The 11,933-nt window shown below is 24.0% G+C and overlaps 1 protein-coding gene across 1 annotated transcript in view; it reads left to right on the top strand.

The window, feature by feature from the left end:
• The window catches only part of LOC113787261 (transcription factor RF2a-like), a 6,750-nt gene extending 984 nt beyond the window's left edge, over positions 1-5,766 (top strand). Inside the window, exons 3-5 of the mRNA XM_027336259.2 lie at positions 1,704-1,839; positions 4,613-4,697; positions 5,381-5,766. Coding sequence (XP_027192060.1) covers positions 1,704-1,839; positions 4,613-4,697; positions 5,381-5,586 — 427 coding nt within the window. The 3' untranslated portion in view covers positions 5,587-5,766. The remainder of the gene's footprint in view (positions 1-1,703; positions 1,840-4,612; positions 4,698-5,380) is intronic.
• Positions 5,767-11,933: the final 6,167 nt, after the last annotated feature.

Below are 11,933 nucleotides of genomic sequence, written 5' to 3'. Positions count from 1 at the left end.
CAACTCTTATTATTAATAATTAATTAATTAATTATAATAATTATAATAATTAAATTATTATTTTTATTTGGTAAAAAATTATTTCTATATAAAATATAATATCTAAATTATTATTTTTATTTTAAAATAATAAACAATTCAGTTTTTTTATATAAAAAAAATCGGTGTTCTAATAAAATCAGTTTTAAAAACATTGTTTTTGTACCCAAAAAAAGTGACTTTTTAAAAACAGTTTTTAAAAATAATAAAATCAGTTCTTAATTAATAATGAGTAAAATTAATTTAAGAATTAATTATTTTAGAATATTATAAAAACAGTTTTTAAAATAATATAACAAAACTTATTTTTTTTAAATCATCAATTAATATATATGTTTCTATAAAAAGAAAAAAAAATTTAAGGATATATTTCATTAAATAAAATATATAATTTTAGAATAATAGTTTCTTAAGTGAATATATTTTAAAAAAATATATGTAATTTATTGGATTGCATTTAAAAAACAAATGTCTTTCATTAGATTTTAAAATAAGGTTCAATGGATTAGATGGAATCAATTAATAATTTTACTGTATGGTGGATGGATTTATAATTGGATGGATTGGTTGAATGATAGACAAATAGATTATATTGCCACCTCTATTAGATATATAGATGATGAATCTAATAACATACGTTAAAAAATGGTATAACTGCAGTTTTAGTCCTTTTATTATTATTATTATTATTATTATTAATTAATAGAAATGGTCCTCATATTTTAAAAATCGACAGTTTTGGTCCCTCCTTCAAATTTTTGAACCAAAAAATACAGCATTGACATATTTTTAATAACATGACATACAATTTTAAGATATAGAACAATCTAGATGCATTAATTAAATTAAAAATATAAAATATTTCCAAAGTTGAAAACTAAGTTTTTATTGTGTTTTATTCCAATTTCATATGTGTTAATCTTTTTACATTATCGTATCATATGTCATGTTATTTAAAACATCTCATGTCGTTGTTTTTTAGTTAAAAAATCAGAAGAAAAAAAAAAGTGACCAAAACTGTATACTTTTAAAATAGGGGAACCAATTTCGTAAATCAGTAAAAATAAAGGGACTAAAATTACAATTAAACTTTAAAAAATTTACATTTGGCTTAATGATTAAGGTCCCTTTATATTTAATTAAAATATACATTTTGCTGAATTCTAGCAAAGATTTTAAATTCAGTTATTGAGAGGTAGCATTAGAAATTGAAGTTGAAGTTAGAAAATAAGGATATTAGGTTTTTGAACCCCTTCAATATCATTTCTCTTCATTTGAAAAAATACTTTATAACCTCTTCAATGTCATAAGAAATTTATTTTTATAAAATTATCTGCAAATGAGTTTATAAAATACACTAAAATTAAAATAAAATATGATTACTGAAAAATCTTTTTTTTACAAGATTTTAACCCATAAAATAATTGTAAATTACCATAAAATCTACATAACTAACTTTCAATCAATAAAATGTCTGACTCTTAACATCAATTATTTAAGGTAATTTTTTTTTTTTTGCTAACCCACATGATCTAGACTATGTGCTTACATAAAGTATTCATTCTATGCATTATTTGAATATAGATTGTGTATTATGATAACACTTTTCATCATTCTATTATTAAACAATTTGGCTAATACTGTTTTCCTTTTGTGTATAATAGGATCTTGACAAAAAGAAAATTCTTCGCAAGATTGAGAGAAAGAAAGATTAATAATTACATTTACAAGCTTAAGAAAAGGGTACAAGCATTGCAAACAATAGAAGCATACATATCTGCAAAAACGTCTATGTTACAAGTATGTCCTAAATCACCTCCTCTCATATAATTTATTGTTACATTATAAACTTTTCTCAACTTGTGAGTCTTATTTGTATTTGTATGTATGTGTGATTTTCGGTGAATGATTTAATCTAGTGGTAAAATGGCATGTTTTAGTTCGTATGTTGCATATTTCTTATTATGTATTGGAATTCTATTTATTTACCATAAATTTTTAATATATAAAAAAATATATGTATTGTTAATTACTATTTCAACTTGTGGTTTATAAAAAAATGACTATTAATTTACTCGCTAAATTTTCCTCTCTCTTAAAAGTATATACAAAAAAAAAAATTAACTAATTCTTAAAATATATAAAATTTGTCATTTTAATTCATAAAATATATAAAAACCGTCATTTCGATTCCTAAAATTTTAATAGCATGTACTACGATGGTATATTTCATATACTTAAAAATATTACATATTAAGTTATTCAACAAATAAATATTACATCTTTTAAAATTTCAACGGTTTAGTCTATTGATAAAAAGATAGATATTAAATCTATAGATTGTAGGTTTGATTCCAACAATGAGTGTCGTTGAAGAGATGCAAATGTAAATTCATTTGTATTTGTCAATGTTAAGTAAAATATAAATCCTATCTCTTTAAAATAAAGGCACAATCCCCTCCTCCTAAATTTCCATTATAAAAAAAAAAAATGCATACACCTCTCGTCAAATCAACTTACCTGGTTTTTACAAAAACAACACCAACAGAAAAACAACTTCCTTAGTAGAAAATTATTAAGTTTTATGATAGTAGAAAATCATTTAAGTTTTGTGAACATTTACTTCTGTTGAAGTATTAATGAATGGCCCAACAATTGTTCAAAGCCAGGGTCCTTAAAAATGGGTATATGCTTATAGAGGAACAATTAATTGCATTATCAAATTATTTTTTAAGTTAACGATAGTAAATTTCATTACTATGTTTTTTTTATAAGCTAAAAATAAATATATTAAAAAAAATCTAGTTACAAGAAGTATTTAAAACAAGAATAAAAGAAAATTTATAAAAAATTTATACATTGTGATCAAAACAAATTAGAAACACAAATTAAACTACTCAAACAAGAAGCAAAACAATTAATCACAAGCTATGCCGAGGGTTGATAGTATCATTGATTATAACCATAACCAAATCATTTTACATGTAATTTGATTCACTCATACTAAAAGTTTAATATACTCAATAATAAGATTTGCATTCAAAATTTGTGAACGAGAAATTGTCTCATTTCTTGATTTCAAAATTATCAACGTCACTACAAACTAAACTAAATTAATTCTTTGACGCACAACACGGTTGCATGAAAAAATGTTATCAAATTGGTTACTGTGATTGATTGCATCTATATGAAACACATTCGATAATCCAAACCAATTCAAAACACCATACCACACGAATCCAAAAAGAGAGCACACAAAGAACAAACGACAAACTATTTCCACTTCCCCGCAACCTGCTACACATTGTGGATCTTCAAAAGAAATGAGTACTCGATAGAATAAATTATCTTTTGTAGACAACCTATTTAGAAACAATTTTCACTGAAATGATCTTCAAAATGATATCACACTAGGTTTTGAAATAGAGGTGCAGGGACCTCGGCAACAAACTCATCCCGTAGTACAAAATACACATTTTTTACGAATACAATCCTCCTTATGTATTATTTCACTACTAAATTATTTTTTTTTGTGTATCTATCCAACTGATCATGAATTGATAGATTTTCTATAAAAAGAACTTGGAAAAGTAGCTAGTATCTTTATTGACTACCATTGCCATCATAAATCACATCACATAAAAATATTTGCATTGCTATTGTATTCAATTGAATGATTTATTATTAGGGATCGATGATTAAGAATGTGATGTAGTACTCTGTCTTCGTACCTTAAATTTGAAACAATATTTGTTCTCATATATTCAAGTATGTGACAATTTCAATACCATATCTACATTGGGTATATAAGTCCTTGTATTTGCTATCCACGATTTAACTAAATAAATAAATAAAATAAAAATATCATGGTTATAATTGTGCTTCAATTAAAAATTTGTTTAAATATTTTTAAATTTGAATTATAAAATAATAACAAAATATTCTACTAACCCAAAACATAAAAAAGATCCCTGATTTAGTACATATTACAATAAAGATCCAAAACATTAAATTATATATGAACATTTTTTTGACCGAAAAATTTATGAACATGCAACTCTTAAATTGGTATTCTCAAATATATGAAAAAAGTTATGCATTATATTATTTTGTTGTATTTTTAAAGTTACAATTAGTAACAAAAAACTCTTAGATAATTTTACCTCATCATCAAAAGTAATCTTTAAAAACCAACAAATGCTTAACTTTTAAAAGCAAAATAAGACCGAGTAATGCCCGTAGAAGCTATAACATAAAAAAAAAAAAAATAATTAATTAATTAGTTAATGGTTAGACTTTGTATAAATTTAATGACATAATAGATTTTTGGAACAATTATTGCCTTATTTTTCATTTCATAAAGTGCCTTTAAAGTATTCTCATGAGCCTATAGCAAATGAAAACTTAACAACTAATATATTTATTTTCTTGTCATCATCAATTAATTTGATAGCATCAACACTTTAATTTAGAGATCATTAGAGAAAGAGTGATACTTTAACAAATAAATTGATTGATTTCTCAAAAGAAAATGGCAAGTACTATAACAATTGTATTTTACTCTTAATGGTAGAGCAATGTTGAAAGAATCGCTGCTGAGAACAATTTAATAAAGTTGGATGTGGAAATCAGGATGCAGTACATGTACTCGCAAATGGGTAAGCTCATGTCAAAAATGTTTGAGACTAGTATTCTTATCTTTTTTAATTTTGCAATTTACAAAATCATTTACAAATAAATATGTTTATATTAGTTATGAGTTGTGACTTTTGTTTATATATAGTTTAATTTAGCTTGATTTATAACTAGCAAAAGGCTAGATTAAGTACTTTAGTTTGTTGGAGGGATGTGGAGTGAAATATTCATAGCATGCATAATGGTATTAAATATGTACTTAAATTATTAAAAAAAATCATTTGATTTGAGAACAGGAAAATTAAAATAAATATTTTTTATATGTTCATATGTTAATATATACTTGAAAATTAAATTTTATTTAAGTAAATAAAATAATGTGTAGCCTTTTGCTTGCACCTAGATGCATGTGATGAAACATTGGTTTATAAAATAATAGGTACCACCCTTCAAGTCCATGCATTTGAATTTTAATATATACTATGCACATTAGTGCACTATTAGCTGCAACATTTTGTTGGTTAATTTGTGTTTCTTAAGTTCATTTGTAACATGCCTTTTACATGGAAAATGATTTCTAACATTTTTAATAATGGTTATATATATTGTATGAATCCATTAGATACAAAATTGTATGTGTATCAAGCATTCTTTGTAATTAGTTAGCCTTTTTATAAAATTTAATCATTTTTTTCCTGATTTTTAGCAATGATCGCTGCTTTAGAAGAGGAAATGCAACAATTGATAGGGGACATTTTGCAACTAGACTATGACAACAATCGAGTCATTGAGGAGGATGACGACGATGATGATAATGATGATGAGGAGGAGGAGGAGAAAGAAGAGAAAGAGAAAGAGGATGAGGATGAGGATGAGGATAAGGAGGAAGATGATGATGATGATGATGAATAGGAAGAATAAGAGAAAAAGTGGTATCAACAAAAGGGAAACATTGAAATAAAAAAAAAATAAAAAAAAAGACTTATAAATAATACTTCACCTTGAATTTTTATCTGTCAGGTTTCCAAAATTTATTTTGGTCTTTCTTATGTTTTATCTTTTACTCGTGAACATTAAATACTCTTTGTTAGAGATTATGCATTTTATTTTATTTTTTTAAGTTTTATTTCGACCAACAAATGCTAATATTGTTAAGTTGAACGTCTTATTTTTGTTCAAATACAGAACCTTACATTGATGGGACTTAATTATGGTGGATTGGAAAAAATGCATTTTATCTAGATAAAGTAAGATGTTTTTGTACATTTGTTACTATCCTTATTAAGTTTTCCTTCAATTTCTTTTATTTTATAAAAAAAAATGCATTTCACCACCAACTTATTGATCAATCAATGAAACAACTGCAATGGTTATATCTTAAATATTTAGGTGTTCCTTTTGATGTTGAAAATTAACTTTACATACAAATTCGGTGGTGACAACTTGTGCTTTTTTTTATAATTAATAAATATTTTGGTAACAATAATTTTTGGTATATCTTGATAGTGTCAACAAATTCATTGGTGACAACTTCCATAATTTTGAATTTTATTGAGTTTACCTTTCTTTTTATATTTAAAAAAAAATAGCTTTTATATTTAAATTCCTCTCTTTTGAGATATTTGGTGTCTCTAACCGTGACACTCCAAATTTTCTCTTAATATATATTATAACATTTCAATTAATTTTATTTTTATGTGTTTGTTATGGTGTGATAATTTTTTTTATTTAGTGATTAATATAAATTATAAATATTTTATTTATTTTTTAAAATAAAAATAATATTTTAGTGTGAGTATTTTTGAGAATAAGATTTTGGTGGAAATAAATTAAATATATAATTTGTAGTTGTTTTTTGAACATACAGTGATACAAAAATGATATTTTGGCCTCTTACTATACTTATGCATTCTCTAATATGCTATTTACACCCTTATGCTTTGTTTTTTTCAAAAGAAAACAACTCTCTTCTTCCTTCCAACAAAGAGTCAATACCCTGCCATGTACATGCCTCTTTCATTCTCAACCCAAATATTGACAAATTGAAATACTATATTTCTCTTCGTCATAAATCCAACTCTCAACTTTAGATCAAGATTCCAGCCACCACAATCAACACCAACAAAAATTGAAACCATATATATTTATATATCGATGTTACCCTTTATACGATGAATTAGTGGTAGTTCATGTTCGTGCTAAAGATGGTGGTCTTAATGAAGTGAGTAGTCTAGGACAACATATGAGGAATTGGATATTAGGGGTATTTGACGTGAATATTATTTTGTCATCATAATGGTAGGGTCTGACAAGTCTAGTGATGTTGGGGAAGTACAACTAAATAAATCTAATTATGGAGGTATGTTATCGAGCCTTACTACAAGATTGTTAGATCTTGGAGGTATTATGGTGGGAAATTCATATGTGACTTAGGGTAGTCCACCAAATGTCGGGAGCCACCATGCAACTTTACGTGCACCTCGGTCATCGCATATATGTGTATCGGATTGAGCTGATGGAATCTAAAAAGACATGGTCAATTTGAATTGTTTGTCCACATGTTTGGTGGCATAGTATCAAGTCTTGTAACCATGTACTTCAAAGTTAGAATGGTATCAAAGAAAATGAAGAAGTTTAGAATATAAGAGAAGACATAACATTATATTAATTTATGATTGTCTCATTTTGATGATTTGAACTATTGTGATATTCTCTCTTGATGATTCTAATTATTGTGTTGTAATTGATATAATATTTACTTGAGTTTCCACGTTTTCTTTTCACTTCTTTTATACTATTATATGTTTTTGATGCTCATCGCATTTGTTGTTTGTGTGCGAGCATTTGCGAAAACATAATTATTGCATGTTGTAAGCTGGTGATCTATGCTCTAATAGGTTATATCGTGTGGGAGTCTTTTATTGTATTTTACAAAGTCTTAAGTTGATATTCTATTTTGTAATTTATTTTTATTATTTTTAAGATGAAAATCAATCATCCCTAAGTTTTTTTAATGATCTAATGTACATGAATGATAAATCTTGGTTCCTTTGATTCTAATATATTTTTAAGTGATGATTTTTATGCAAGTGTTTTTGTGTAAGTGTAAATATGGTGTTATAAGTCTTTATTTGGAAATAAATTTTGATACTTTATTTGAAATTGTTGTTAATTTTGCTTAAAGATTAGTGTGCTTTGTTTTTATTATTATTATTATTATTATTATTATTATTATTGGGGATTAGAGTATCACACTAACACTTTACCAAGTTATGTCCATCCCTTCACCAAGTCATGTCCAGCTCGTATATATATATATATATAAGTTTTGCAAATTCCAAAAACTCCTAGGTGTTCCTTTAGAAGTCAACTTTTAGAGGTATCCTTTCCGAACACTTACCACATGAACAATCTTAGCAAATTTTAGAAATAATAATACTCCATTTTTATTGATCTGATTAGTAATATTTTTGCATCCAAATCCGACTAAACTGAACTTAGGAGAAAAAAAATATGTCTAGCATTTGAAAATAATTTAATAATAGAAATTATTTTTTAATAATAAAAATGTGCAATATTCATATTGCTTTTACTTATCTGAAATTTTCAGCTTGTAGGATTTATTGTTTTATTTCTTATTTTCACGAAAGAAATGTAAAATTATTGTTGATTGTCCAATAATTCATGCTTCGTAGTTGTTAGAATTTATATATTGATATTGCCTACAATTATAGTATTCTTAGAAATGAGGTGTTGTTAAATAACATATCTAATCAAGGGATATACTCATTTCATCGGCTTATTCTTTACTATTTATTGCTTCTCAAGTTGGGGAATTAGATTGTGAGAAGAGGATGTTCATACCTTGGTTTAAGGTTTGGAAAAGTTGGGTTCCGTCTAAGGTATATTCAATTGCTTCTAATAGTTACTTCTAGATAAGGCTTTCACCTATCAAAATCATTTTCCGCTTATGGTAATTTTGGAGTCTAGGGCAACATCTTGTGTGTTATGTGTTATGTGGTGTGCTATTGGATTCATCTAACCATTTGTTTGTCACTTGCAAGTTTTCTATGTGGGTGTGGTATAGAATTTTTAGGTGGTTAAGATTGGTTCTGAAATTGTAAATATTAATTAAAATAGTTTATATTTAAGTTTTTATCATCAAAGATTATGTATAAGAGATATATTCATTTACAGTGTTATCTCAAAATATACAACACAAGTTTACAAAGAGACTATTTTCATGGATATTTTACAATTTGAATGATATATTTGTCAATTTATAAAATTCAATGAACAATTTGACTTATGTATATTATTTCAATGATTAATTTGTCCATTCTATATAGATTTGTCAAACTTATACTTTTTATTTTTCAATAAAAATTAATAGTATTAATAAACACTATATTGGAAAAACAAAATAAATGCATCTAATAATGAAAATAAAGCTTATATTAGGGAATTGTTATTTTCTTAAAATATACTTATAATAAGGACGAAAAGAGAAATTGAATGTAACTTTATAATCTCATCATTTTGAAAGAAGAATAAAAAAAAGAAAGCGTGAAATTAATTGGTTATCAAGTAAAGTAATTTGAACTTGTTTTTTCAGATTTTCTTTAAAATGATTTTTATAGTATTTAATCTTTTTGTTATAATATTTTTAAAAATAATTTAAAAATAAATTTTTATATAAAAAAACTAATTTAAATAGTTTATCTTAAAAAATATCATTTGAAGTATTTCATTTATTTGTTATAAATCTTTTCGATGATGAAATTTTAAAATATAAATAAAATAAAAAGTTATTTTGAGAAGCTCTTCATAAAAAATATTTTTGAAAGATATCTTTTTTTTAAAATAAAAAAAAATATATAGTTTTTATAATATTAAAATCTCTAATAATGAATATCTAATTTATAAAATATTAAAGTTACTTTTTTTAGTCTGTAACAAATGAGCTTAAAACACTTCTACTATTTTCCAGTAAACTTTCATAAAAATCATTTTTAAAAATATAAAGTTAAAATTATTTTTAAATTTTTTTAAATAAACGGGTTCAACGTCATAGTCTCTCAAAACAAAAATAAAATTGAAGTACTTTTTTAAGTACGGGTGACTTTTATTAGAACTCAAATAATATTTACTCAATCTATAAATCAAATTAATTGAAATAAAAAAATAAATAAAGTTTTAAAATATAAGAATATAAGTTTTTGATTATATTGAACTTATTCTCTCCAAATCCTTCAAAATAAATAGTAAGCAAAATAAACTCTAAGAGTTATTTTGGCTCTCTCTCCATTCCCCTTTTGAAAATTGAAGCCAAAAACAAAACTTTATAAATATTTTCTTTCATCTACCTCTAACGAAACACTCCCTAAGACAATATTCTATGAGAACATATTAATTAGTTTGTTGAATATTATTATGTATATTTATTTGAATTGGTCTTAAATGAAATTTATAATAAGAAATTTAAACTAAAATGTAGTTTGATGAATATAGTTCATACAAATAAATATTCATAATATATGTTTCAGATTATTATTTTTTTTAAAAAAAATTAATGAGATTGATGCACCGGTCTAGGAAAAAGGATAAAAAAAAAAATCTCCCTTAATTACATGTTCTTGGCAAAATGTATTTAATTATATTCAATAGAAATTCAATATAAAGTAAGATATAATATATAAATTAAATAAAATTCCAAATTAAGTTATATTTATTATAATGAATTTGAAATTGATTATCTTGGAATAAAGATAAAAAAATTATTTAAATAAAAAATTATTGATTGGAATTAAATTTTATATTTAATTAATATTTTTAGGACAAGATATAAGTAAAATTAAATTTTAGTAAAGATATAGTAAAGAAAAAAAGTTAATATTTTAATTAATATTTTTAGGACAAGATATAGTAAAGAAAAAAAGTTATATAAAGATTAAGTATACTCATCTTTAATATATTGTTAGCGGAATATATTATGTAAATCAAAGGTGAAAACTATATTTTAATTTTTGTTAACAGAGATCAAACTTTATATATATATATATATATATATATATATATATATTTATATTGATGTTGCGCCTAATTGATTTATATTTCAATAAATATTATTATAATTATAACTATTATTATATCAATTATATAATTACATATTATTATGTAACATGTACATTAATTTATGTACTAAATTCAAAATAAAATTCATGCATTAAATATTAACAAATTTAAATATTATATATTTTATAAATAATAATTTTAGGCCAAATATAAAAGTTCATTAAGAAAAAGGAAAAAAGAAAAACAGAAAACTGAGTGGTAAATTTATAATGGCTAGTTACGTAGGTTTAAAAATCGAGATAATGATAAAATAAAATAAAAAAATTATATTTATATAAGAGAATAAAATACTAAAAATAAATAACTAATTGTCTAAAAGAAATAATACAATAAAATATTCATATAAATTTTTACAACTAAAAATTCTATAATAATCAAAATATTCAAAACTGCACATTTAATAAATTATTTTGAAATAAAATACATGCATTATGTCTACTCATTTTTTATTTACTAACTTAATCTACTGAAATCACACTTCTCGAAGAAGGCATGACTTATCAGCTCTCGACATCCTCAATAGTCTCAATCTCTGAAAACAACACTTTTAAAATAAGTATTGTTCTCCAGCGCGGTAATCGAAAAAATCGAACATGATACCCACGTTCTTCCAAAAATATTCTTTACAAAATAAATAACTTTTCTATAATAACAAAATATTTTTAATGCGTCGGATTGTTATATGAGCATGTACTACTTTTACAAAGTGAGTATGAAGCACTATCTCATCTAATGTGGGCTACAAGATTCATCATCAAATGTGGGATAATAAAATCCATCTATATGAAACACATAGCTCATTTAAATAAATAATTGTGGGATACAACCGTACAAGACTCATCCATATGGAGCATAAGCTCATGTCAAACATATACAATAAAAATGATTAGTTTTTAACAATTATCTTGATAAAATCATATTTCAACAATCATTCAAGAACATATAATAAAATAGCCTTTCAAAAAATACATATTCAAACGATTATAAAAACGACAATTTAACAAAGAAATTAGTAAATAAATCAATTTCATAATCTTCTTTCAACAAACAAAATAGTAGATAAATGAATTTCATAATCTAAGATTGTATGTTATAAAATTCTGATTTTAATAGTTAGTCTTTCA

The sequence above is a fragment of the Cicer arietinum genome, chromosome 6 (assembly GCF_000331145.2).
Source record: "Cicer arietinum cultivar CDC Frontier isolate Library 1 chromosome 6, Cicar.CDCFrontier_v2.0, whole genome shotgun sequence".
Taxonomy (NCBI): Eukaryota; Viridiplantae; Streptophyta; class Magnoliopsida; order Fabales; family Fabaceae; genus Cicer; species Cicer arietinum.
Note: the sequence above shows the minus strand (reverse complement) of the source record. Positions and strands in the feature narration are given on the sequence as shown.